The following is a 24,606-nucleotide window of genomic DNA, read 5'->3' as shown; positions in this document are numbered from 1 at the left end:
CAAAGCAACCATTTAATTTTCATTCTGCTGAATACGCATCTGTTTAGCCTTTCTGTTCTTCAGCAAACGCCTGATTTAGAAATAATACCTTATCCTACTTATTGTACTAGCCAAAGACAAGAAGTACACAGAAATCTCTAATGAAACAACAAAGTTTAACTACAACCACAGAAGATACACCATTTGGAAGGTACAAAAAAAAAAACCAACAAGTTTTAAAATTGCATGATTCAAGGTAAGCACAGGCTTTTCCACAGTTGTTCACTGATTGTTTTTTAACACTTACCCTCGATGTTTCCACAGATTTGCATGTCTACCCTCAGGAAGCAGCTCCCTCTTGTTAAGGGGAGTAATACCTATAGCTGCTTCTAAAATAGTTACGTATTTCTTGTACCGCATCCTGCCTCTCTCAAGAGTTCCACCACGCTAAGTTATCATCCAAATGCAGATGCTGCGACTGGAGTCATGCCTCTTCACCTATCTGAACTGCTGCTTTTCAAAACATGCTGCAAGTTCAAAGAATAAAACTAACGCTTTTTTCCCCTCTCTCCCAGGCTTGAAGAGTTAGCAGGAGAGAGAAACCAAAGAAAAACTCCTACCAGATTCCCCTGAAACGTCATTGTTACATAATTCAATCTTTGAATAAGACACTAATAAAAATGATTGAAGAGACAATCACGGTCCTAAGCCTGGACGGATAATGCACACTCTCCAATTGACTAATCCTTTGCTAAATCTCTGCTGTCTATAATCTTTCAAGTACTAACAGAGCACTAGGTAACATCTCTGTCAAATCCATTCAGGGACTAAAAGAGATCTGCACAGAAAACTTGAGACTGTTTCAGACATTGTGACAGACAAAAATAGCTCTTGCTTCAACTTTTCTGCTCAGCACCACAAAGCTCTGTACAACGGAACTGTTAGAAGGGATTTATCTGATCTGTTCAGAAAAGACATGGAGAAACATTCCCTTATGTGAACTGTATGGAATTAAGAAAGCTAAAGACTCCCATTATGACACCTACTCGTCATTCAAATGTGCCTCACACTAAGCCAGAAGTAGTTTTCCATGTCAAAATTGTTCTTGCCATGAGGTAAGCAACCGTGCGTGCCAAAGACCTCCAGCACTACAAAGCTGGAGGCAGATGTACTTGTTAAATAGCAGAGACATCTTTGAAATGCTGCAGCACTGTCAAATTGCAGTATTATAAGAGACATATTTGATTGCAAAAAGACTAACTAAGGAACTGTTGTTGCTACTTAGATACTAAGATTGTAAGATATGAATGTTTTTCATAATATTTATATAATATATATAGTTATATGTACTTCTCCAGTAATATAGATAAAAATGTAAAAAGAACACACAGGACGGGAAGACAGACGACTTCAACTCTCTCTGTAAAGTCCACATTTTAGTCATTCCTTAATATTATCAGATACATCCATATTTCTGATGGGTTGACTTTGTCTTGCGCATTACTTATTTAGAAACTGCTAAGATGAAAACCACAAGTTTTCATTACTTATACTGTAAAATATTCCACTCTTAACAACACAATTTGTATAGCCATTGCCAGGTTCTATATTACTTACAATCCCATGTTACCCATATTTGGTGTTTAATATTCAGCTAAATGTGAAGGTTATGTTAACGCATGCACACACTGAACTCTTTTAAACCATCACTAAACAGTAATCCCACAGGACTGATCTTAGAAAATCAAAATAAAATTAAGCATTTTTTTTAATTCAGGGAGTACCACTAAAAACAACTGTCAGAGGAGAGAATTCAGTTTTCACCTACCTAGTTGCATGCTGATATGTAAGGAGTATGCAGCCTGAACATTTCTGATGTACTAAGAAAATAAATATATTAAAAGCATAGAAATTGAATTAAGTAAAGAATTACTTCTCCATGTCTTAACTACAAGTTCAAACATCTGTATACAAAGTACTAAGAAGCTTAGGAATGCAAAGTACTACTAGAAGGCTGCAAGCACAGCTAACATCATTATGCCTGCACGCATCCTGACTTCTGATAGCTTGGGCAGCACTGACTAGGAAAACACAAGATAAGCAGCAGGCAGTTTTTTTGACTATTCCAGTTCTTAAGAACCTTCTAACTGTAGTAGTCCATGACAATATTCAATTTTACTTACATGTAGAAACACTTCAACAAAATCAAATCTTCCCTCAAAGTCAGTTTTGTTAGCAACATCTGTATTACCACATTTCTCCTGTGAAGTTTTGGTACTTCCTTCTGTCATCCGTTTAACACTTTATTAATCCTGAATTTTTCCCTTATATATCTAAGAAACAGTTCTTACAAAAACTTCCCAAAAGTACTTTTCAAAGACATGCAAAGTCTATAAAACATTGAGTGCAGCTCTAGTCCATATTTTCTCTTCAGGCAAACCCAATTAATTCCCACCAGTATAGGTGCTCAACAGCTAGACTTGTACACAGAAAATCCAAGTTCACACAATAAGCACAAGTTACTCCCAAGCACTGCTTTTGGCTAAATGTTTCATGAAGTCTCCTGATATCTAGAGGGAGTGAGTGACTCACAGTTTATCAACTTCCTTCAACTTTTTCCAAAAACAGAAATTCAAAGCTGTTAGTGCATTCATTGTTAGTGAAGGATGGCTTTTGCAGAGCAAACAAAAGGTCTAAAACATACCTTCACCCATTGTTTCCTGTTGGGGAGTTACCATACACTCCCCTTCTTCTGGCCTTGTATGTTTTCAAGAAGAACAAACAGCAAGTTATATTGCAAAGAACACCATGCAATTTTCCTAACTGAGAACAGAGAAGTGAACAAACATAATCTGAGAACTAAGCTGTCAAGAAAAATATTTTTGTTGACTCTAGGACCTCATGTTCCTCAGCCATATCCAAAAAGATAACAGCAAGAAATCGCCTCACAGCTTGCCTAAAAAGATTGTTCACTTATTCACTATATTTGTATCCTCTGCTAACCTTCTCCCTGACAATCTCTCACACGAATGACTAATCAGTTTACAAAACAAAGAAAATCTAGCAACACATATTTCTATCAAACTGATATGGTGCATTGTGGCAATGTACCAAAAGGCTTGGACCACTTGTCACAGCCTCACCAAACTGCTGTAAGTGTATAAGAGGTCTCCATGAAAACTGTCAGCTTTTCTTGAACTGTTCCGAAGTTCATCACTCTTTTCTGTGCTTCCTTAGACGAGACAGAGTGGGACAAAAAAACCAGTTTCAGTCTTAGGGCTGTGATTTCAACCTGGCTGAAATCCTACAAGTGACTTTTACAAAAGCGGTTCTGAATTTTGCTTATTTTCATTCACACTGTAAAAACTGTAGACTCAATTGCAGCAGATGGTTTGGAAAGTAAGACATATTTCAGTGAATGGGGAGAGAATGACAGAAGCTCTATTCTGCATTAAAAAAAAGGCCAAAAACATTTGTGAGATCAAAGCAAAAGCTTCCTTTTGCTCTAATCCTTGACAGATTAAAACAGTCATATTCCCTTAATTAGAGGTAGAGCACACTTCATGTAAGACCTGATGACAGAAGCATGAGTACACCTTCAGTCACTTCAGACCCAACTATAAAGGAGACAACTATTGCCCAACACAACCACAAATCACTTTGGAAAGAGACAAAATTATTTTCTTTCTCATCTCTCAACAATAATCTCTGTAACATCAAAGAATTATGTCATGAAGAGAGCAGAGAAACAAAGGCCTCTTCCCACACGCTTTTCTCAAGTGATAAGAATAACTATGACAGACATTTGTTAAAATCCAGAACATAAGTGTTTTGTTTGGGCCATATAGCTAAGAAATAGGTTGAAAAACAACCAATGCGTATGTAAAGCTTGATCTGTTGAAACAGTCTTGAGGTAAAGGAGCATCAAGGACCAGACTAGGGGTGTGAGGGCAGAAATGGTTTCATGGAAAGAGGAGGACCTGGAAACTTCTTTCAGACAGCTTCACGAAAGGCAGTTGGTTTTGGCCCCTCCTTAGAGATCGTCCCTTGCCTGAACAGTCCATATGTTCCTGGAGATTCTCAGAATCAGCTTATACAAAGTTGTGCTAAGGAGGCTAGAGACACCAGCGGCCAAATCTGCTGGCTATTAAGCAGAGCTGGATGATGAAGCAGATGTTAGAACAGAGAGAGCAAGCCAGACTACTGACAGCCTCACTGTTAGCGGTGACATGCTAAAGAGATTTTATGGGTTTTCTCCAATGTGTCTTAAAAACAAACCAAACAACAACACCACCAACAAACAAACAAAAAGCCAAAACCAAACAACAACACTAATGGGGCAAAACAAATAGCTTGAACAAATATGGGAAACCTTGGTTTAGATGAAGCCAAAAACTGTCCAGTTCAGGCTCAGTTTATCAGTACAATGCAGGCTGATGACAAAGAATTAGTTCAGGATGACAGAGTAAAGACAACAAAACACTTCTGTGGGAAGTATTACTGAGCCAACCTGAGGAAAAATCCAAAGTGGACCAAAATATCTGAACCCATGCCTAGCATAATGAAACCATACCCACACCTAAGAATGCATGTATATCACATGTGCATCAACCACACCTGAGGCAATCTGCATAACGTTATGAAATTAAAAAAAATTCTCAAAAGCAGCTGTGGATTGCTGGTGCAAAACAGAAGCAAAGACAATAGCATGGAAATGGAGTAGGCATTGGAAAATATCAGAACAAAAGGGTATTTTCCCTTTCACACTTCTTATTTACCCTACTATTGCATCACACAGTATTTTTAGCTGTCATTTTCACATTACACATGTGAAAATACAGCACTAATGAGTTTCATTTTCTTCCTAGATTAGAAGCCATGGTCATCTGAGCTTCCAACACTCATACACAGTGACAATACTGACCTAAATTCAGGAAAACTTGGGTAGCTCATGTTTCCTAAAAACAAAGCCTGCAGCTAATGAATGCACACCAGGATAGAAGCTGTACAAGATATCCCACCAGGGCTCCCCCAGCTCACTCTGTCATTACTAGGCTTGGATCACAAACATCCCACATACATTCGCAATTGCAGGGGTCATCTAACACTGGACAGAAATCCACAGTCTGCATACTAATTTGAAACAAAAATTACAATATTCCCTATATAACATGCACTTTCAAAAAGCAATAATCCGATTTAAAAGAAAACAAAAACCAACTATAATAAAATAACTAAAAAATAACCCAAACATTAATAGTTTAAGTTGTGAAGTGACCTGGACTGGTCTTTGCTGCTGCATAATTCCCATACTGCAGTCAGTACCTGTGTTAATTATGTAATATGTAAGTAAAAAATAACCTCAGCCCTCTACTGCTAAATGTAGGCTTTGCTTGGTTAAAAAAAAAAAAAAAATGCAGCAAGTTCTAAATCACTATTTATCTGGTCAGAAAACAAAACAACCAAACAAAACAAAAAACACACCCCAAAACAAACAAACAAACAAACAAAACAAAACACCAAAACCAAACAAACCAGCCAACTCCCAGCCCCCCCAAGCTTTCTGAAGTGCAACTAGCATGACCATAGATAGTACTGTTAAAAGACTGCTAAAGGGCAACAGACGGCTCCAAAGACCCTGGGGACCAGGCATGAGCACACTTTACAAGGGAGCAGACACAGGATCTAACACAGTGCTGCTCCTTCTGAGGAAGAGGACAGGTTCAGCTAATTGAGAAGAGCACCTCACGGTTGAACAGCTGTATTTTGACAAAATCATCTAGGAGAAGAATCTGTGCAGAAATTAAGCCTGAGTACTTGGTCACGGAATTGACACCAAAACCCTCAGCCGTGGAAGATGACGTGCACTGGTGCGCATACGTCAGCATGGCCATGCAAAGCAAGTCATACGCATTTTGGCGCTGTAGCCTTTGCAGGTAACTCGCCGTTTGCAAGTATTCTTCACTACAGCAAGGTCCATAATATTAGAAGATACGGCTAAAAATTATGGCCTGTACTCTTATTGCCGTGTTTGTTTTACAAATTGATTGTGTAACTTCTGAGAAGTCTTCTGAAGCTCACAGAAATTTGCTGCAATCTCAGATCAAGACTCACAGGCCTCATGCAGCTGATGTCAAGGATCAACTGCCAGATTAAATAAATTATTTTTTCCCCACCAATGAGTGTTTTCATACCTGTTTGAAAATAAAACAGACTTGAAAATCTCTAACCTCAACAAACTGCAGGTGTTACACCATGCCAGTGCTTTCTTTTCCCGCTTATTAGAATTACTTGCTCTAGAGTTACTACAAGAGGATGAAACTGATGCAGTCAAGGCATGACAAAAGTTAAACTGTCCTTGAGAATGTAAATACTGTTATTTCAGCAATTAAAAAAGAACAGTCTTGTAACAAGAGATTTCCTTTACCCTACAAGGAAGTTCTGGAGACAAACAATATTGGTAGCTGTCAAAACATACACACAAATGCTGTCATCTGAATTGGCTCCAAGTTAAATGCAGCTTTGAAGTAGTCCTGGAATATTAGGCCATTCTCCAGCTGAGGGTTACTATGATCAACTTTCTGATGCATCTAGGTTTTATAAAGGTACAACACATTCCATTTTGTGAACCATGTCAGTGCCTAAACATTATTTTAATCAGATAAGAAAGATTTCCTGGTTGTCCTTAGAAGACACTGAACCAGGAAAAGGGGGATTAAGCAATCAAAAAAGTATCAGACACTTTATTACTTTGATGTTTCATTCTGAAGAGCTCTGTTGAGATTATAGTTCATGCAAAGTATTGGGACCATGCTAACCCCTTTGCATAATTCCCAATACTCATCTTTAGTCTCACAAAAAGCCCAGTGTAGTGGCACTGACCACAGAAGTAGTTACTGTGACACAGCCACTGCAAAACACAAAGGCAGACAGAGTTTCTCCAATCCATAGTGACTTCCTTTTGCAAAGGGAAGAACAGTCACTACCGCTACCTGAAATGTTTAGGGCATAACAAGATGTTTGCATATAACACGCTGGAAGCAATTATAACAGTAAACTCACCTAAAAGTCAAATACAGGAGACAGCTTCCTCAGATGCCTGAAGAAAGCCCTCATAAGCGCTAGTTTATAGTAAGTATAAATCTTACCGATCATGTCTAAATTGCAGAAACATGCTTACTACATGCAAAGCATTTCTTCTTTTCCTTCCTCTCAACCACTGCCGAATCACAGCCCTAAACCTCTAAAATAAAACTCTGCTGAGCAAAATAAAAGTCATTTTGTTTCAAACAATTCCACCTTCGTAATTGCAGCCAAAGGTTAAAACAAAGCAGACTTTTGGTGGCCTCTGCTGGAACACAGCTATGGGGCTGAGAGCTTTCAAATACTGTGCTATTTGTTGGATTCAACACCAGTTTATAAATGGAAGCTAGGGAACAGATCATTCAGAGGTTGCAGCTGTTTTAAGAAAGTAACTATTAGAAAGCAACACTGAAGGTATGAAAGTTGTCAGGTAACCCATCTGAAAGATTAGTGTATGACTCTTGACACACGTATGTTCAGACAGCATGTACTTTTTCATCCTGGGAAAATATGTAGAGGAAACAGGTTTCAAGTAGGGGGAAAGTAAGGGCAGAGTTGTCTAATAAAGCAAGTGCATGCCACTGGCAGATCAGCCTTGACACCACACGATGTAAATCTAATGGGCCTCGGCTCCAGCACGGCAAACAAGGCTGATGCCAAGACACTTTTAACAGGGCAATCAAGCATTTGGCTCCTGGAACTGCCTGTTCCTTTGTTTTACAGCTCCCCGTTAACTTGAAACTTCCCCTGACCCAGTTAGCCGAAGCCCAAGGCACGGCTGGAATTCACTTGGGATGTGCCAACACAAAGATTTCAGGAATTCTGTGTATAACAAAGGCAGCCCAAAGCCCCGCTGTCGGGGGTGTGCTCCTGTCGGGGGAGCCGCCCTCCTAAGGGGAAAAAAAAAAAAGTAAACAAAACCCCTGATTCATCGGTGACATTCTCTCCCGCTTCCCACGTAGTATCGCACTCTCCCGGAAAGTACTTAGCACGGAAAAAGTCACCGAGAGCCGCTTAATCCTGTTAGGGAAAAGCCGATCCCCGACCCGGGCCAGCTGTAGCGTGCCCCAGGTGCGCGGCGGCGGGAGCGGGGCCGGGCCGGGGGGTCCCCGCAGCGGGAGTGCAGCCCCTGCCCCGGCGCCCGCGGACAAAGGAGTCGAAGTGCGCCCGAGGAAGGGCGGGGGGAGGCGGGGGAGAAAAACCCAAAGTACACAAAGGAGGGAGAAGTCGCGCAGCTCTTCCCGCAGCGCGGCCGCCAGGGCGGAGGTGGCGGCGGCGCCAGACGGGGGGCGGCGGAGCGCCGCACCTGCCCAAGGAGAGGGGAGCGGCGCGGAGCCGGGGGCAGCCCAACCCGCGCCCCGTGGGGATACTCGCCTGCTCGCGGAGGTAGCCCCGGTGTGGCGGCGGCCGGCGGCGGGAGCAGCGGTGGCGGGAGCAGAGGTCCCGGGAAGCGGCCCAGCGGCGGGGCTGCGCGCTCAGCCCTGCCCGCCGCCCCGGAGCGGCTGCAACGGCGCTGCAGACTCCGAGCGTGAAGCCGAGTCCGGGTGTGCTGCGGCCGCTCCCGGCGAGTCGGGCGATTTCCTGTCGGGGCGGGGGCGGCGCGGCCGTGCCGGGGCGGGCTCCCGCCGCAGGTGCCGGCCTCGCCCCCAGGTGGGGAGGCGGTGGCGGGGAGGACCGGGAGGGAGGGGAGGAGGGACGGCGGCGGCCGGACGGGGCGGGCGGTGCGTTGCGCGCCCCCTCTGCAGGCGCGGCTCCACCTGCGTTCCCGCCGCCTCCTTACGGCCCCGGTTCAGGGGCGACTTCGCCTGGCTCCCCTCCGGGCACCCCTCCACACACACGCGGCGCCGGGCGGGGGAACAGGAAATACCGGTTGCAGCCCGGTGCTCCGCGTCGCTGAGTCACCGCGGCGGGGCCACCCCGGTCGCCTCGCCCCCCTCCCGGCTTCTCTCAGCCCGTCCGTTCTCCCGAGAGGGGGTCCCGCCTCTGCCCGAGCTGCGGGCGGCCGGTGCCGGTTGTGGAGGGCCGGGCGCGCTGGCGGGACCCTCTCGCTCCTCCTCGAGCAGCTCCGGGGGTGCGCTGTCACCCAGCCCTGCGTTTGTACGTTTCTTCTGATTACATCAACGTTTTGCTAAGAACTCGGGATCATTGCCCATCTCAACTTTTCTAACTGGAAGACTTCTGAAAAAGCTTTTAAACCACCGTGCAGTGTTTACACATGCTTCTGAATCTGCTTTTTCCTGCCTCTTATCACAGAAGAGCTGTGGCGAACTTCCCCCTGCTTTACTGGTGTGGTCACATCATCACTCACAGCTGAAACATTCAAGATTAACAGAAGGCAGAGCAGCCTCATTTCCAGGCCAGAACACAGCGTCACTCTGCAAGTGCTACCAATGCTGTTCCTGAAACCTTAACTTACCGAAAGGGAACTGCACTTCAGGCTGGCATTCCACAGGTATCAGCTTTCCGGCATTGCTCACGTCCCGCAGCTGAAATGGGAAAGGCAAGGCCGCACAGCCTTGCAGGATTCTTAGGAGTCTTATTTCTTCCGTACTGTAAAGCACTGAATGTCACCAGGAATTTGTTATCTGCTCTCACGGGCAGTTAAGCCCGATGCAACCCCCTCTAAAATTCAACTGTGTATTCCCCCACTATCAGGTCTGTGAAACAAAAACTTTTAAGTTTTCTTGTTTGGTCTTAGTTGCTGGTGACAAAGGGCAGATGATTTTTCAACAGATACTAACTAGTCCAGACTCCTACACCTAACTCAGACTGGTTTCTTCCCTTGTTAGGTGCAGATTACGTTTGTTCAGAATGCCTCATACAGAAATTAAGATAAAGAAGGCAAACGGTGTTCTTCGTGAAGGTGCTGGACTTTGGAAGGAGCCACCGAAAGAGTCTGTTTTATTGACAGCAAATACGAAACTGCATTCAGACATTGCATTGAAAAAAAACTGCTTGTAGCTACAGTTAATAATTAACATGCCTGTGCATACAATAGTCTTCAAGTGACTGTTGCAGTCTAAAAGCCCCAAACAGCAAAACTCAGGAAAAAAATTGGACTAATTGAGTAACATTTCTGTCAGCTATAGACAGGTTCAGCAATTGGTATGTAAGACAATATTGCTTTCAAGCAGAAATTAAGGCATGAGGAGTAGCAATTTAGTTTGACTTGCAGGTACCTGTCAGATTATTTGGTTTTCACTATGCTGGGTGTCCATTTCCTTTATGAATGATTAAAAACTTGAGCTGCTAGGTCTCTTTCTGAAGGTACTGTTGTAATAGTGACCTTACAATGATGCTTGGTTAATGGTTCTACAACGCTGTGAAGAGAAGCAATACTATTGTCATATCTGATATATTCCTACTTTTTTTAGTAGAACGGTAGAGAACATTGATGGCTAGCAGAAGAGCCTACAACTGGAAGCCAACAATGCTTACAAAATTACTCATTGTAATACTGATAACTTACCATAATTACCATGACAATTTTAAAAACAATTCAGCAAATTGGGGATGGCAGCAACATTATACTGCTTGTGTTAAACATCTATTGTTTCCTTATCTAAATTTGTCTTTCCTTAACCTGAATTAAAAAAAAAAAAAAGGTAATTAATTGTTTAAAAATCTTTATCTGTTCATAACTCTGTTTATTCTCCCCCCAGCGAAACAGCCTCGCTGGCTTTCTCCTTTGGTAGAGGTCATTAATCTTGTCTTTGTTCTAATACTGCCAACAGTACAAATTACATTGAAGACATTTTGGGACACGGGGAGATGTAAATCCAAACAACTTTTTCTTAAAGAGGAGTTGTTGGGTTGTTTTGTTTTGTTGTTGGTTTTTTTTAATGCTCAATAGCAAAATGGACTGGGACATGGAATGTGTTTGACTGGTTTCAATTTTAAGCAGTGGTGTGCAGTAAATGTGAAATACCACCCCCTAAGGGGCTGCAGCACGCTGCAGTTTGCCCCTGGTCCTTCCTTGCCCTGGCAGTGACATCAGCCCTTGGGCACAGTTAATCTCTTCCTGATGGCCTTTGCCTCTGCCCCTCCCATGCTTCCTCTTCTGTTCTGAATGTTCTTCCAGGTATTTTGGCAAGCCTCCACCTTCCTTTCCAGGACTCCCACACATTCCAGAGCTGGTTAGCACCATCACAGAGTTCAACCATTAACCAGGAGCTGAAAGTAATCAAACATGAACCTCCCTGCACATCCTGCTTATTCAGCTACCACCTCTTCAGGACAGGTCTTTATCACATTTATTGAAGCTGCCAAAAGACTGCGAATTTTAAAGAACAAAGATGACTTTGTCACATGGAACAGTCTTGCAGGGAAAAGGTAACGTTTCTTAAGAATTATCCCAAGGGGAAAGGAAAATGAGCCAACCAACACCAGAGAAGCACTTAGGCATGTAGGTTCTGTCAGAGACATATGTAGTATTTTGTGATCAATACAGACTGTGAGCAGTTGCGTGACTACACAAATCAAGACTTCTAAAGAACTCACTGGCTCACAGAACACAGTGAATTTGAGCAAGGCTAGAAATGCTGGGACTTTCAGACAGCAGACCAGAAGCAGAAAAATACAGTCAACCACTTCCAGAAAGAGCAATTATCTATTGGTGAAAACTGATATACCCCAAAAGACCCAACACAGCCCAAGTTCTCTGCTGAGTCTGAGCATCCAGTACAGCTACTAATGCCAATACTCGTCTTTCAAAAGTATTCTGTGTGTTTTCCTTCACTGGAGGTGGAGCAACTGTTGTATGGGGAAACCACTGCCAGAAACACACTGGTGGTTATCAATACTGACTGTGCACAGTGTCCATCAGAGGATTTTCCTTCAGCTGTTTCCTTCGTGAGAAAAGAAACAAACTAGTGTCGTGGTGTCACGTAACCAGGGAGCACTCTGCTTATTCAAGTAAGTTACGGAACTGAAAAACAGTACAGAGGAGTTATTTGTCTTGGGGCAATATGCAAAGTCTGACCTTAGGATCGGGGCTTGTCCTGTGCCTCCACTGTACGAGCGTGATGGCTGCCAGAGTCCTTGCCCTGACTTAAAATTTCAAGCAAGTATTAGGGCAAAAAACGAGTCGCATCTTATGATTTCATTTTGTACACCACGATAAAACTCATTCTAACTTGCTGATGCTGCTTATCTTTACCAGTTAGATTAAATCCATTTGTTACTCAGCTACCTAAACACAGGAAGTTGCATAAATAGCAGAACCACGGCATGTCAAACATGGAAGTTAAAGTGCTCTTATAAAATCCACCTGAACTGGCCAAATTTTGAAGAGTTTTTCCAGTAAGTGTTTTAAGAAACATAAAAAATTCAAAACAGTGTGTATGTCTGCAGTCTTTAGCTTTGTCATCATAGCCTGAAATCACACCTTTACGTAATCAACTAAGAATTCTACATGCAACTTGATCTTGCCATAGACATTTGCATGAGAGGTAAGGGAATATGGAATAAACCTCCAAATATGAATCAGATGCATGTCAGTGAATATGTTGCATGCAAATTACTTAAAATAAATTTTGGAAGAATCAATCAGAAAAATAATTACACAAGCTATACATGATCAGGCAAAGGCACAACCAGGAGGAAATATCTTTGATTCAAACATCAGGTCATAACATCTATACAAATATGTTTAAGTAGCTATTTGAAATACTAGGAGGTAGAACTAACTACTACCATTTTCCATATGCTGTAAATTATTTTCACTGTTCTAAATTCAAGACAGTAAAAAGATGTTCTCTTTTTAGCTCTCTGTTGTTAAAAAAAAAAGAACCAACATATTTTACTCTGGTATTGATGCGTTGGTAGTCGTTATATTTACCTCATCTCGTAGAGCTGAAGTAGGTAACTGTAGCTAAAGGTAACTTTTTATTTTGATTGAAAAACATGCAAACAGTATGCACAATTAACCAAGAGCTACTTCAAATGAAATGTTACTCTCTATTTATATGGTGGGAAATAGTGGGCAACAACACTTTAAATGCAAATACTGGACAACAATACTATATAGCTGTTGCTTTTCAATGACACAATGAATCACATCTGTAATAATTCTAGCTAGCCAGAGGATCATGCCAAACTAACCACAAGCATCAGAAGAACCAAGAAGAAAAATAGTTTGCACTGAACATCTTTTCATACATTGATAAAAAATTATGAGAGTATGGTGTAACTGTTTCCTCAAGAATCAGTCAACAACTTTGTGTTTCCATCTTACAGGGAATTAAAAACCACCAGTGGTAATAATACAACCATGCATGTGTTGAAGTGTTCTTCTTCCAGCCCATGATTTCTTTTAAAGTTTTTTTGGTTTAAGATGCAGAGTATGTAATTTATTTCACTCTCATTTTTTAACAGCTTGAAAAATACAGCTTCATCAGCGTAAGTACCATACTCAATTCTAAGAAGAAAAAAGGTGGAAGTTTCTGCATCTGCACTGTGAAAAAAGATAGCCTGTGCCCCACTTAAGAAATGCAGTGAAACAAAAAGTACTAATTTTTGCTACCATGAGAGGATCTTAATTTTGCTCAACTAAGTCAAAAAAGCCAATAAATTATGTATTTTACTTTTTGAAGAAATAAAGGTAACAGAAAGAGAACTTCACAGTAAAAGAATGAAGTGTTTGCAGATACTGCTACACAGCTTAAACATCACATACTAGCCTTTCCAGTTCCATAAGATGCTTCCAATCACACAGACTTCTAAGTATTTTAAATTTAGCTAAAAAAAAAAATCCTCATGTGAAAGAAAGCAGAATTTACCATTTGCAGAGACGTGCAAGTTCCGCAATACTTAGAGAAGAACTTTCACTACATGCATTACACAAAATGAGAAGTTTCTACTTGCCACAGTAATTTAATTTATGGTGTGTTCAATTTGACTGTGATGTGTTATTCACTCACAAGAGTCACTAATTTTAATGCAGTGTATTCCCAGTACCACAACTTGTGTCAACGCAGTTTGCAGGCATTTCTTTTTTCGGGTGAAAGTTTCACCAAAAGAAGTTGAGCATTTGTGTGTTTGTCAAAAGTCACCAGCTGCGTCAATCCTTACGTCTAAACAAGACTACAGAGACTAAGAATTCACGACTTACTTCTGCAGTAAGAAAGTAAGAAATGCAGTGACAGGAAGGGAGACCTTGACCACCCATACTGCATGGACACAGATGCAAGCAGTGACACAGAAAACCAAAGACTGAGCATTAGAGAAAAAGATATTATTTTCATTTTTGTTACACAACATAGTGATGTCATGAAAAACAACACCAGAATTAAGCTCAGGTACTTCAGAAACCAAGGAAGGGCTTGGCTTGCCATTAAAGTCTTTAAACTTTCATGAGGTAGAATATCATCAAGTATCTTCTTTCCCAGAATATATTAAGCAGGACAAATCCAATTTCGTTTTTAACGCTGCTGAAAATTCTTTTGAGAGAAGTTCATGAAGGGATACTCTGTCATGAGAATATACCCAATTCCGTCCAGTCCAGTCATAGCGCTTGGGCCCACTAGAAAACAAAACACACACTGTGTAAGTATTCATGGGGAGCTGCTGGAAGCACGTATTTATGACGTACCCCAGAGAGTGCCCAGGAAAATGAAACAAGTTATCATGGAGAAGGATGGGTGAGCAGTCCCAGGATGTGCAGCAGAAAAGGCCAGATCTGCCAGGAACTGCCAAGCCATCTAACAGACGTATCTGAAAGGTGACAAGATACATCAGTCACTCCCAGCAGACACAAGCTCCTTCCCTTCTTGGTTTTGGCACTGATTTACCCAATTTCTTCCCTTACCCACATAATTTCCTTGCACATGCATATTACAAGGGATATTTGTATAATGCTGAATTAATGCTATTGATTAGTTCTTGTAGCAGTCAGATGCAGATATTCTAAGCACAGCAGAACACAGATCCCCACTGTCACTTTCTCTTTAGATGAAATAAAAGAATTACCAGCTGAATCCCAATATATTGGCATGTGGGATATTTATATTTAAAATGCCTTTTTCCTCTGTTCTATCATATAGTTGTTGGCTTGCTTTTTCAGGTCTAAATTAAGGATCAAGAAAGAAACCTGAACACTCGGGTTCCATTCCAGACCTTTCTATCCACTCAGTTCTCCACATCTGAAACAGGAGCATGACTGAAAGGTGCTCACTACTGCCAATGTCAGCTAGAGAAACTAAGAAAAGAGAAAGGAATGAAATAACCGTCCGGGATAAACACACAAACCATCAGTCTTACCCTCGAACTCGTTGGGCAAAATGCCTTGGAACTCAGACAATCCACATACAAGGCCTGCTAGAAGACAGACTATGCTATGTATACACAAGAACTATCTGCAGGTTCTCTACAAACATAAACACTGATCTGAACCTTGAATATCTGAATTACTTGCAATATTCAAATGAAGAACTTTCCAACCACTAACCAAACAACGAGAAACTACAAATGCAAACACAAATTAGAGTCACTTCCACTGAAATCTCACTTGCTGTATGTGAACTTGTAGTTATTTGGAATGGAGATTATGTGTTCCAGTTACTTTACTACGCATTTCTCACCTCTTTGTCTTTGCAGCAAGCGTATGTTTATGCTGTCCTGCACCTAGGGAATGTCAGAATGGGATGCAGCCATTCATGAAACCAGGCTAAGACAGGCCATTTAATCAACACCGACAAAAAAAAGAAATGCTTAAGTTATTTTAACTGTTTTAAAACGTTACATAGCAAATATCAGCAATATGCTTAGCATATGGAACACCACCATAGTTCTCTGAATCTCCAAAATGCTGTACAAATATGTTTTTTTCATTTAAATCAATAATTTAAGTAAGCATCTTGTGAGTTCAATCAAATGTCTGCAAGGTTAAATACAGACTAAATACATTTCCTATGGAAAGTCTGCATACATGTTTAAAACAATAAGAGAAGAATTAAAGTATCACACTGAAGTATTATTAAGAGATGCCATGTAAGGCTGAAAAGTCTCTTCATTCAAAAAAGCTACAAGAAATTACTGCAATCACACTGCTGGCAGGTTGCACCCATCCTCTCACTACGTTTTTTTAAATTGTCGAGTAAGTAAAGCTTTACAAACACAAGCTTAGGTAAACTTTGGTGTATAGATGCATGACTGCAAAACACAAAGTAAAAAAATTTCAAGAAAATGTCTCTCAGTTCTTAAGAATTTGTCTCCCTTGGGAGATGTTTGTAAAGACTCCAGATTCTACATGTACTGTATAAATTCCCCAAATAAAACATTCAAGTGATCACTGGCAGTAACATTTGCCTCTTTCACTGGATGTTACTCCAAATCATGGTGTACTTGCTGTCAGAAGCTAGGAAGTGAACATGTAGTGTCATATTTCAGGAAATACCACTGTTTTCCATTATACCAGTTAAAGAAACACAAAACTTAATGTTTGCAGGTGAATCATTTTGCATCACAGATGATGAAAAAGACCATCAGAGAATTTTCAAGTTTATATCTTTCTTTGTATATTTTTTTTTCACTACTGGAGCAATCAAAAAGAAAAGCTTAACATTATTTCACGAACGCCATATTCTGGAGCATGTATGTCTTAGCTCAACTAGGGTAGGCTCCAAACAGCTACAAATTCCCTAAATTTTAGGTTTCATATATAGATGAAATCTTTGTGTCAGTGACAGAAAAATCTCGCAGTCATCTTAAGCAAAATCAAGGTTCAGAAATTATTCTTGTTGCAAAACACATGGAATGAACGAATTCTGAACACACACCCTGCATCTGTCTATACAAAAAGGTTTGTTACCTTGCTAGGCCTGTGCCTTAGCAAGTCATGTACCTCTTAAGTAAGTTATTTAATTAGTAAAATGATTCTGGTATAGGAAAGGAGTTAGTAGAAAAAAATTACTAACATAGCATGCTGTGCACCAGCCAGTACAGAAGAACACTAAAGCAAGGTTATAATTTTCTTTAGCTAAATTTTACATCTATTAGAATTGTCTTAAAATCTTAAATTCCATTGTGCCTTTTTTTCCTCTCGTACAAGCTCTACTACAGAAGTCTACTACTGCAAAACCATTCTCAGTTTCACAATGAATACATTCTTTCTGCAGGCTGTTCAGGAGGTACGCCTGCCTGGTTACTGGCAGCGCTCATACGTTCCAGCTAGCTGGCTCCTCCACCAGCAACGCGGACCAACTCCCTCTGTTTTTTTCACTGGGACAGTGGCAGAGAATACAATTTTTTGGGAGAGACAGCTACAACAGTTTCTCTCCTGATTGTACTCTCTGCTGAAACCAACCAGGAAACCTGGAATGGGCCAAAGCACAGCATTAGAGAAGGCAGAGGGAACAGCTAGCCAAGGCTCCCATAAAGTGCAGATGCTTGACAAAAACAACCAGTGCGAGAGCACATAAACATATAAAGCAGGAAATCCCACAAGCTTGGACGGGAAGGAGCCACCCTGTTTAAATACAAAGAGAGGTTTAGATCATAACAGCATCATCACTCTGTTTCCAACAGAAACTCTGGTTATTTTTTCAATCATGGCTGTTTATTTTTCCTATGAGTAGACTATATTCCTGTAGACAGTGGCTTTGGATTGAAACAGCGTATGAAAATTCTGTATTACATGTTTCCTGGATTAATTTAGGCATGTCAGTACACTGCACTGTGTCTCGAACCTCTGTAAGAAATTATTGAACATTTAGATTGTATCATGTTCTGAGAATATACTAAGGAAAAGGGTTACTTATGAAAAGGATTTTACACAGTCCATGTTGTGCTATAAAAAAGGGGACGTACATTTCCACCCAGCCTGTAGACATTACATAACTTACACATAACCTACCTAGTGGGTGAGGACAGCCAAATCTGCCGGTTTGGTGTTTGCTTATTGATTACATATGTTCCCATGTCTCCACCTAATTTAACTGTTAGAACTCCACTCTTAAAACACAAAGAAAATGAGAGAAATTAAAAATTTGCATCCTGTTACTTGACTAGAACTACATCATCTGCAGTAAATAAACAGAAACTTAGACATCTGTATCATATTCCCAGCTATTTCCCAAACAACTATTGCTTGGAATAGGACAACCTACATATCTTCAAGTCTGATCTAGACTTTAAACCTTCTGGTCAGAGTTTTAGTTTGTTTGCACCACTCACAACGGCACTACTTCAATAATGCTCTTGAGCTTTGACCTGTCATCTTGAAAGGACTGCTAGTTTATTTTGCAATGACTAAAACATCATCCAATAACATTTTTTTCTACTCATGAATAATGCAGGACTGGTGTGGCTTGAAGTCAAGAAGCTTTATGTGTCATTGCTAGATTTTTGAGCCATGCAATTTTACCTAGTTTTTCTTAAGTAACTGTAACAATTTCCCAGTGAATAAGCACAATTCTTTCTCCAATAATTCTGATGAAGTGCCTAGATCCTGAATCATACCTCAAAAATGTTCCATTTCTCAACTCTATGAGGTCTGGCTTGTTTTAGTTATGCCAGCTTTAGACCATTATCGTAATGAGCATTTATTTTCTCTTCCTTACTCACATTTCTTACTGACAACGTGATTCACATGTCTCTGACATTTGCACGGATGCGGTTGAAAAGCAGGTGTAACTCTGACAAAATATTTGTTGTAACTTTAAAAGAACAGCACTACCTGGACTAGAGTTAACCTGCAGATGATCTGAATTATGCTAATTAAAACCGAAATATCTACAGAATACAGCCTGATGATTCAGGTAATAGTCATATTTACTCTAGTGTTTCTCAAATATTTCATGCCCTATATTAGAATAAAGCTCAAAGAGCAGGTTGGGGTGATTATGTTGGAATAGTGATATAAAGGCTTCACTCTCTTTCTGCATGCTCTTCAGTCCCGTATTAAGTATTCAGCATGATGTTCTGCTGTACACTACAGAAACACTGTAAGTAAATAGGGTCTTAAAGAGTCAACAAAAAATTACACTATTGCTTATATTGTGTGTCAGCTGCTGGAGAGTACTGTTGTTCTGTCATTGCAAATTAAAAGGTTAATTTCTAATGCTGTGCTTAAAACATTTTCTCATACATTTTGCAAGGCCTCTGAAATACTACAAAATACAACTTTTTAAGAACTTAAAATGCAAAATATTTTTTACCATATTTTAAGAAATACTACTGTATGTGTTTTGTACTGTGGATGAATGTTTGTTAGCTCATGCTAACACGAATATTCTTCAAAAGATATTTTTTATTCCTGGACAAGACGCCAAATTGCACGAAGAAACCAAGTTCATAACAATTCGCTGGCATACGACACCTTTATCACGTTTGCCACCTTGTGGCTTGCAATAGCATCAGCCTTGTTCGTTTGGAATTAACTTGAGTAACCTTGGCACTGTTGAACATCTTGCTCTTAACAGAAAAATGACAAGATATTATGACATCGTACTGTCTATGCGAAAAAGGAGTACTGGTAAGAATAAAGATGGGTGTAAAAATAATTCTTCTTGAGCTTCACTGTGAATCAATGTCAAACACAATCCACTCTACAGTGGCTGCAGATAAAATTCTGACATCAGTTGACTCGCCACCTTCACATCATGAAGTGTTTGTTAAAGAAGTAAATTATAAACTTTCTGCTAATTTTTGTCCTAAACTCTTTAAACTAAGCTGATAAGTGCTGATATGCTAAAATATATTGAATGGTAACAGTTAAAAAATTGTTTTATTTTCAGAAAAAAAAGCAACTACCTATAACATTAATCACATACTTAATTAAAGCAACAAATAGTATTTGCTAAGGGCAACAACAGAATCCTACAAACAATATGTTATTTTCTAGCCTAGCTATAAGAAATAAAGAATGAACATTACAACGGCAAAGTTACACAGAAGCAAGTTTGAAAACTACTGGGTTTCAGTTAGTTAGGGTTTGGTTTTGTTTCATTTGTTTTTTCCTCCACACTGCAACTCAAACCATCTGCTTCAGTGTCCCTGAGCATAAGAGCTTAACTGACAGGGTTAGCAGAAAGCAACCTCCTTGTGGTAAGGCATTAAGAGGGAGCAGCAGTTATGTAAACTCAAAAAATGCCACAGTAGAGACCTGTGCTGCAGACAGCAGCGTGCGGCAAAACTGCATTTTCCTCCAAGTCATGCAGAGCGCTGTGACATACAAACCACATCAGGAATTGTATATAAAACTAATAAATTCCCTATACAAATAAAACTGACATTTTTAATCAGAGTCTGTGACTCCTGTAAACAAATTTGAGTGGCTGAGCTATTAAAGGCTGAAATTATCAGGCTTGCACCCACATACTGTCTCCTGTGACAGTTGCCTTCTCCCCATGTATGCCCTGGTGCTGCTTTTGCAACCACCTATCCAAACATTGCATCCTCTTGTGGCTTTTCTCCACCACAGGCTGAGTCATCAATAAAGCCAGGACAAACGTACTCTACCTGGTCAAGGCAAACACTGCTTCTCAGTATTCAGGGCAATCAAAGAAACTCCTCTACCAGGTGCATGTGATATACATGTACTACAAGACAGGGGTCTATCCTGGTACCCACCAGGAGGGAAGTGACTGCTGATGTCAGAGAAGAGATGTCAGGGATCCACCCAAAGGTACTGAGGGAGCTGCTGGAGGTGATCACCAAGCCACTTTCAGTTATTTATCAGCAGTGCTGGCTAACCTGCGACGTCCCAGTTGACTGGAAGTTGGTGAATGTGTCACCTATCTACAAGAAGGGTCAGAAGGATGAGCCAGAAAATTACAGCCCTGACCTTGGTGCTGGGGAAGGTCATGGAGCAGATCATGCTGAGCACCATCACACAGCACATACAAGACAACCAAGCAATCAAGCCCAGTCAGCATGGGTTTATGAAAGGCAGGTCCTGCTTGACCAACCTGATCTTCTACGACAAGGTGATTCATGCAGTGGATGATGGAAAGGCTGTGGATGTTGTGTACTTGGACTTCAGTAAAGCCTTTGACACTGTATCCCGCAGCATTCTGCTGGAGAAGCTGGCAGCTCATGGCCTGGATGGATGTGCTCTTTGATGGATAAAGAACTGGCTGGAGAGCCAGGCCCAAAGAGTTAAGGTGAATGGAGCCAAATCCAGTCGGTGGCTGGTCATGAGTGCTGTTCCCCAGGGCTCAGAACTGGGGCCAGTTCTGTTTAATCTCTTTATCAATGATCTGGATGAAAGGATTGAGTGCACCCTCAGTGAGTTTGCAGACGACAACAAGTTGGGTGGGAGTGTTGATTTGCTGGATGGTAGGAAGGCCATACAGAGGGATCTGGACCAGCTGGATCATGGGGCTGAGGTAAATTGTATGAGGTTCAACAAGGCCAATTGCCAGGTCCTGCACGTGGGTCACAACAACCCCAGGCAGTGCTACAGGCTCAGGGAAGAGTGGCTGGAAAGGTGCCTGGCAGAAAGGGATCTGGGGGTGTTGACTGACAGCAGCTGAACATGAGACAGCAGTGTGCCCAGGTGGCCAAAAAGGCCAACAGTATCCTGGCTTGTATCAGGAATAGTGTGGCCAGCAGGACTAGAGAAGTGATCATCTCCTGTACTCGGTGTTGGTGAGGCCCCACCTTGAATCCTGTGTTCAGTTTTGGGCCCCTCAACAGGAAAGACACAGAGGTCTTGAAGAGAGTTCAGAGAAGGGCAATGAAGCTGGTGAGGGGTCTGGAGCACAAGTCTGATGAGGAGCAACTGAGGGAACTGGGGCTGTTCAGCCTGGAGAAAAGGAGGCTGAGGGGAGACCTTATCGCTGTCTGCAACTACCTGAAAGGAGGGTGTAGCATGGAGGGTGTTGGTCTCTTCTCCCAAGTAGCAAGTGATAGGACAAGGGGAAATGGCCTCTAGTTGTGCCAGGCAAGGTTCAGATGGGATACTGGGAAACATTTCTTCACAGAAAGGGTTGTCAAGCATTGGAACAGGCTGCCCAGGGAAGTGGTGGAGTCACCATCCCTGGACGTGTTTAAAAGATGCGTAGATGAGGTTCTTAGGGACATGGTTTAGTGCCAGAATTGGGTTAGGTTATGGTTAGACTCAATGATCTTAAGGGTCTCTTCCAACCAAAATTATTCTATGATTCTATGAAATTAGAAATTAGTTTCTGTCTCCTCTTGTGCTCATTTATTTTTCTTTATTATGTCTTTCTCTAAACATTTTAAATGCTCAAAGCATATGACAGCACATGTTACTTTTTACTAGAATAGTTGCTGCAGTCAGCATAAACAGGCATATTTGAACAAAAAAGCTGTAAAAACTCACTGTATTTTAAGTGTTGGCATTAAGGTGAATAATTTAAAATTCTCCTTCAAAGGAAAAAAATCTAGAATAATTACAGTGGTAACAGAATTTTTAAAACATACCCCTAAAGAGACGTCATAATCTTCTGGTGTAAAAGGCTTATCTGTTAGGTCCTCAAAGAAATCTGCCAAGGAGTCCAGTGTTTCTTCAGCCAGTTTTTCGTAAGTGGTCTCATCTAAAGAGCTATACATGACATACAGACCCATAATTAGGAGGAAAAACATGAAAGAGAGTATTTTCCCTATAATAAAAACATACCAAGACCATGACCATGAAGGAAACTGTAAATGCGAAAAACTCATACAAAACAAGCGCTCATTTTTCTTTAGCTAACGTAACAATCCACATTATAAATTGAGACAGAATTTTGAAATTTTGATAGTGGAGATCTCCAACTGAGGAATATGTACTGCTTTCCATACATGTGCTGACTCCTGTGTGCTAAGAGGAGAGAGCTCAACTCCAAAATAAGGCATTTTCATAAAAGCACAGTGTGCAAGAGTTACATAGTTTTGAACTCTACAAATAGATACAAGTATCTCCTGTTCAGAAGTGTATGTCATTTGACTCCAAGAAACTCACTGTAGCTATTAGCAGGTTACAAACATCAGAATCATGTGCCATGTCTATGTGCAGCATCTGACTCCTCAACTGGTATTACCAGCCTGGTAATTAAGCGTTATTTAAAGAGTGCTTATAAACTAATACATACAATAACCTTCTTCTTCAGAAAGTGTCAAAGCACCCTTGTAGCCATTACGTAAGGTTTACAGTACTTGTGAGACTGCTTCTGTTATCCTCTTTAGTAAGTAGAAAAGTTTGTGGGAACAAAGCCTAGATCAGTTTAATTAACCAAACGTAATTAAATCACATAAGTTTTTCCATCCATGTCAGTGTCAACTTTTAACCAAGCGTGTAGGTGGGTACCTCTAGCAACAGACAATTCAGTAAGATCATTTCAGTTTTTACCAATTGGCATGGCAATACAGCAGTCACTATGAACTATGACTCAGTATCTTCCAGTTGATTATACAGAACACAATTTAAAAAAAATATATTGCTAGCCAGTTACTGAAATATACTATATGCCACTTAGGTGAGGGACACCACAGAAAAACGTAGGGGCAGGGAGAATAGAAGGCCTTAGGATTAGGCAGGATTTGTGTCCTGGTTCAGGGTGCAGTTCACAGACTTCATGGTAAGAGCTATTTTAGAAATCTGCACAATCCTTGACTGGGCCTCCAACTCCAGCATCAGAAGGGGAGAAGTCTCTAACAGGTACTGTGTCACATCCTCCCAGCACAAGGCAGAAACTTCATGCACCCTGACATGTGAAATGGTGCTAGACACTTATGCTTAGGTACTGGAATTATTACCTAAGCGACTTCCCAAATTAACCCAAAATGCTTTTTGCTAAAATCATCCTTTTTCTTTACATCATCATATCAGCATTACATTAATTTGACAGTCTTATCGTGTCTAGAAATTATCATAAAATGCAGAGACAATGTTTTCATATGAATATCTCAAAATAAAATTTACCTTGTATCATTCAGAGTTCCTGCATTTCTTAAATTCATGAACCGAACAGTCTTGCTCTTCACCGCTGCAGCATATTGTAATTGCTGTTGAAAGTAAGTATAAGGAAAATGGAAAAGTCAAAACACAAAGAACTATAAATTACATATTTGTCACACAAAGTCAATAGATCCTTGAAGACCTTCCCCCCTCCCCAACTATTCATATTCTATATTACAGAGCTAATATGGAAACAGTTATGCAGCTTTAGTCCTTGGATGATTGAGGCAATCTATAATATTTTCTTCTGATACAAATGGAAAACAGAAGAACTTTATTTATACAACAAGGAACTAGGAAAGACAAGATCTATTTTCTTTTCTATCGCTCTACCACAGAACTACTGAGCAACTTCAGACAACTGGCTTAGGTTAAGATTTTCACAAGTATCAGCTACTCAGACACTTCATTATCAATAACTTTTGACCCTCTGCTACAGACCACGAATATACTCAACTGAAACGGACAGAAACCCTGAATCCTCCTTACAAAAGCTAAGAGCTAGCATCACACTTCACATTCCAGATCTCTTCTGTAGAACAAGCTGTTTTATTTCTTATTTTTCTTCTGTTTAAAATAAGCTTTTAAAAAACAAATCAAAATTACAGAAGTGCTGCATCAACATACTGGCAATACAAGGG

The 24,606-nt window shown here is 40.8% G+C and overlaps 1 protein-coding gene and 1 long non-coding RNA gene across 4 annotated transcripts in view; one reads left to right on the top strand and one right to left on the bottom strand.

Annotated features, from left to right (window-relative positions):
- Positions 1 to 24,606, bottom strand: part of TJP2 (tight junction protein 2) — an 85,252-nt gene that overhangs the window by 59,340 nt on the left and 1,306 nt on the right. For both annotated transcript variants that reach the window (XM_071802080.1, XM_065860645.2), the window contains exons 2-4: positions 23,930 to 24,012; positions 22,450 to 22,570; positions 17,915 to 18,012 (exon numbers count right to left, since the gene is read on the bottom strand). In XM_071802080.1, coding sequence (XP_071658181.1) covers positions 17,915 to 18,012; positions 22,450 to 22,570; positions 23,930 to 24,012 — 302 coding nt within the window. The remainder of the gene's footprint in view (positions 1 to 17,914; positions 18,013 to 22,449; positions 22,571 to 23,929; positions 24,013 to 24,606) is intronic.
- On the top strand, positions 8,288 to 14,710 carry LOC139826399 (uncharacterized). Of its 2 annotated transcripts, none has more exons than XR_011736431.1 (2): positions 8,288 to 8,448; positions 9,316 to 14,710. It is a non-coding gene; the product is annotated as an uncharacterized lncRNA (long non-coding RNA). The 2 variants fall into 2 exon arrangements; XR_011736432.1 differs by having other exon boundaries at positions 8,288 to 8,712.

The sequence above is a fragment of the Patagioenas fasciata genome, chromosome Z (assembly GCF_037038585.1).
Source record: "Patagioenas fasciata isolate bPatFas1 chromosome Z, bPatFas1.hap1, whole genome shotgun sequence".
In the NCBI taxonomy this organism is placed as follows: Eukaryota; Metazoa; Chordata; class Aves; order Columbiformes; family Columbidae; genus Patagioenas; species Patagioenas fasciata.
Note: the sequence above shows the minus strand (reverse complement) of the source record. Positions and strands in the feature narration are given on the sequence as shown.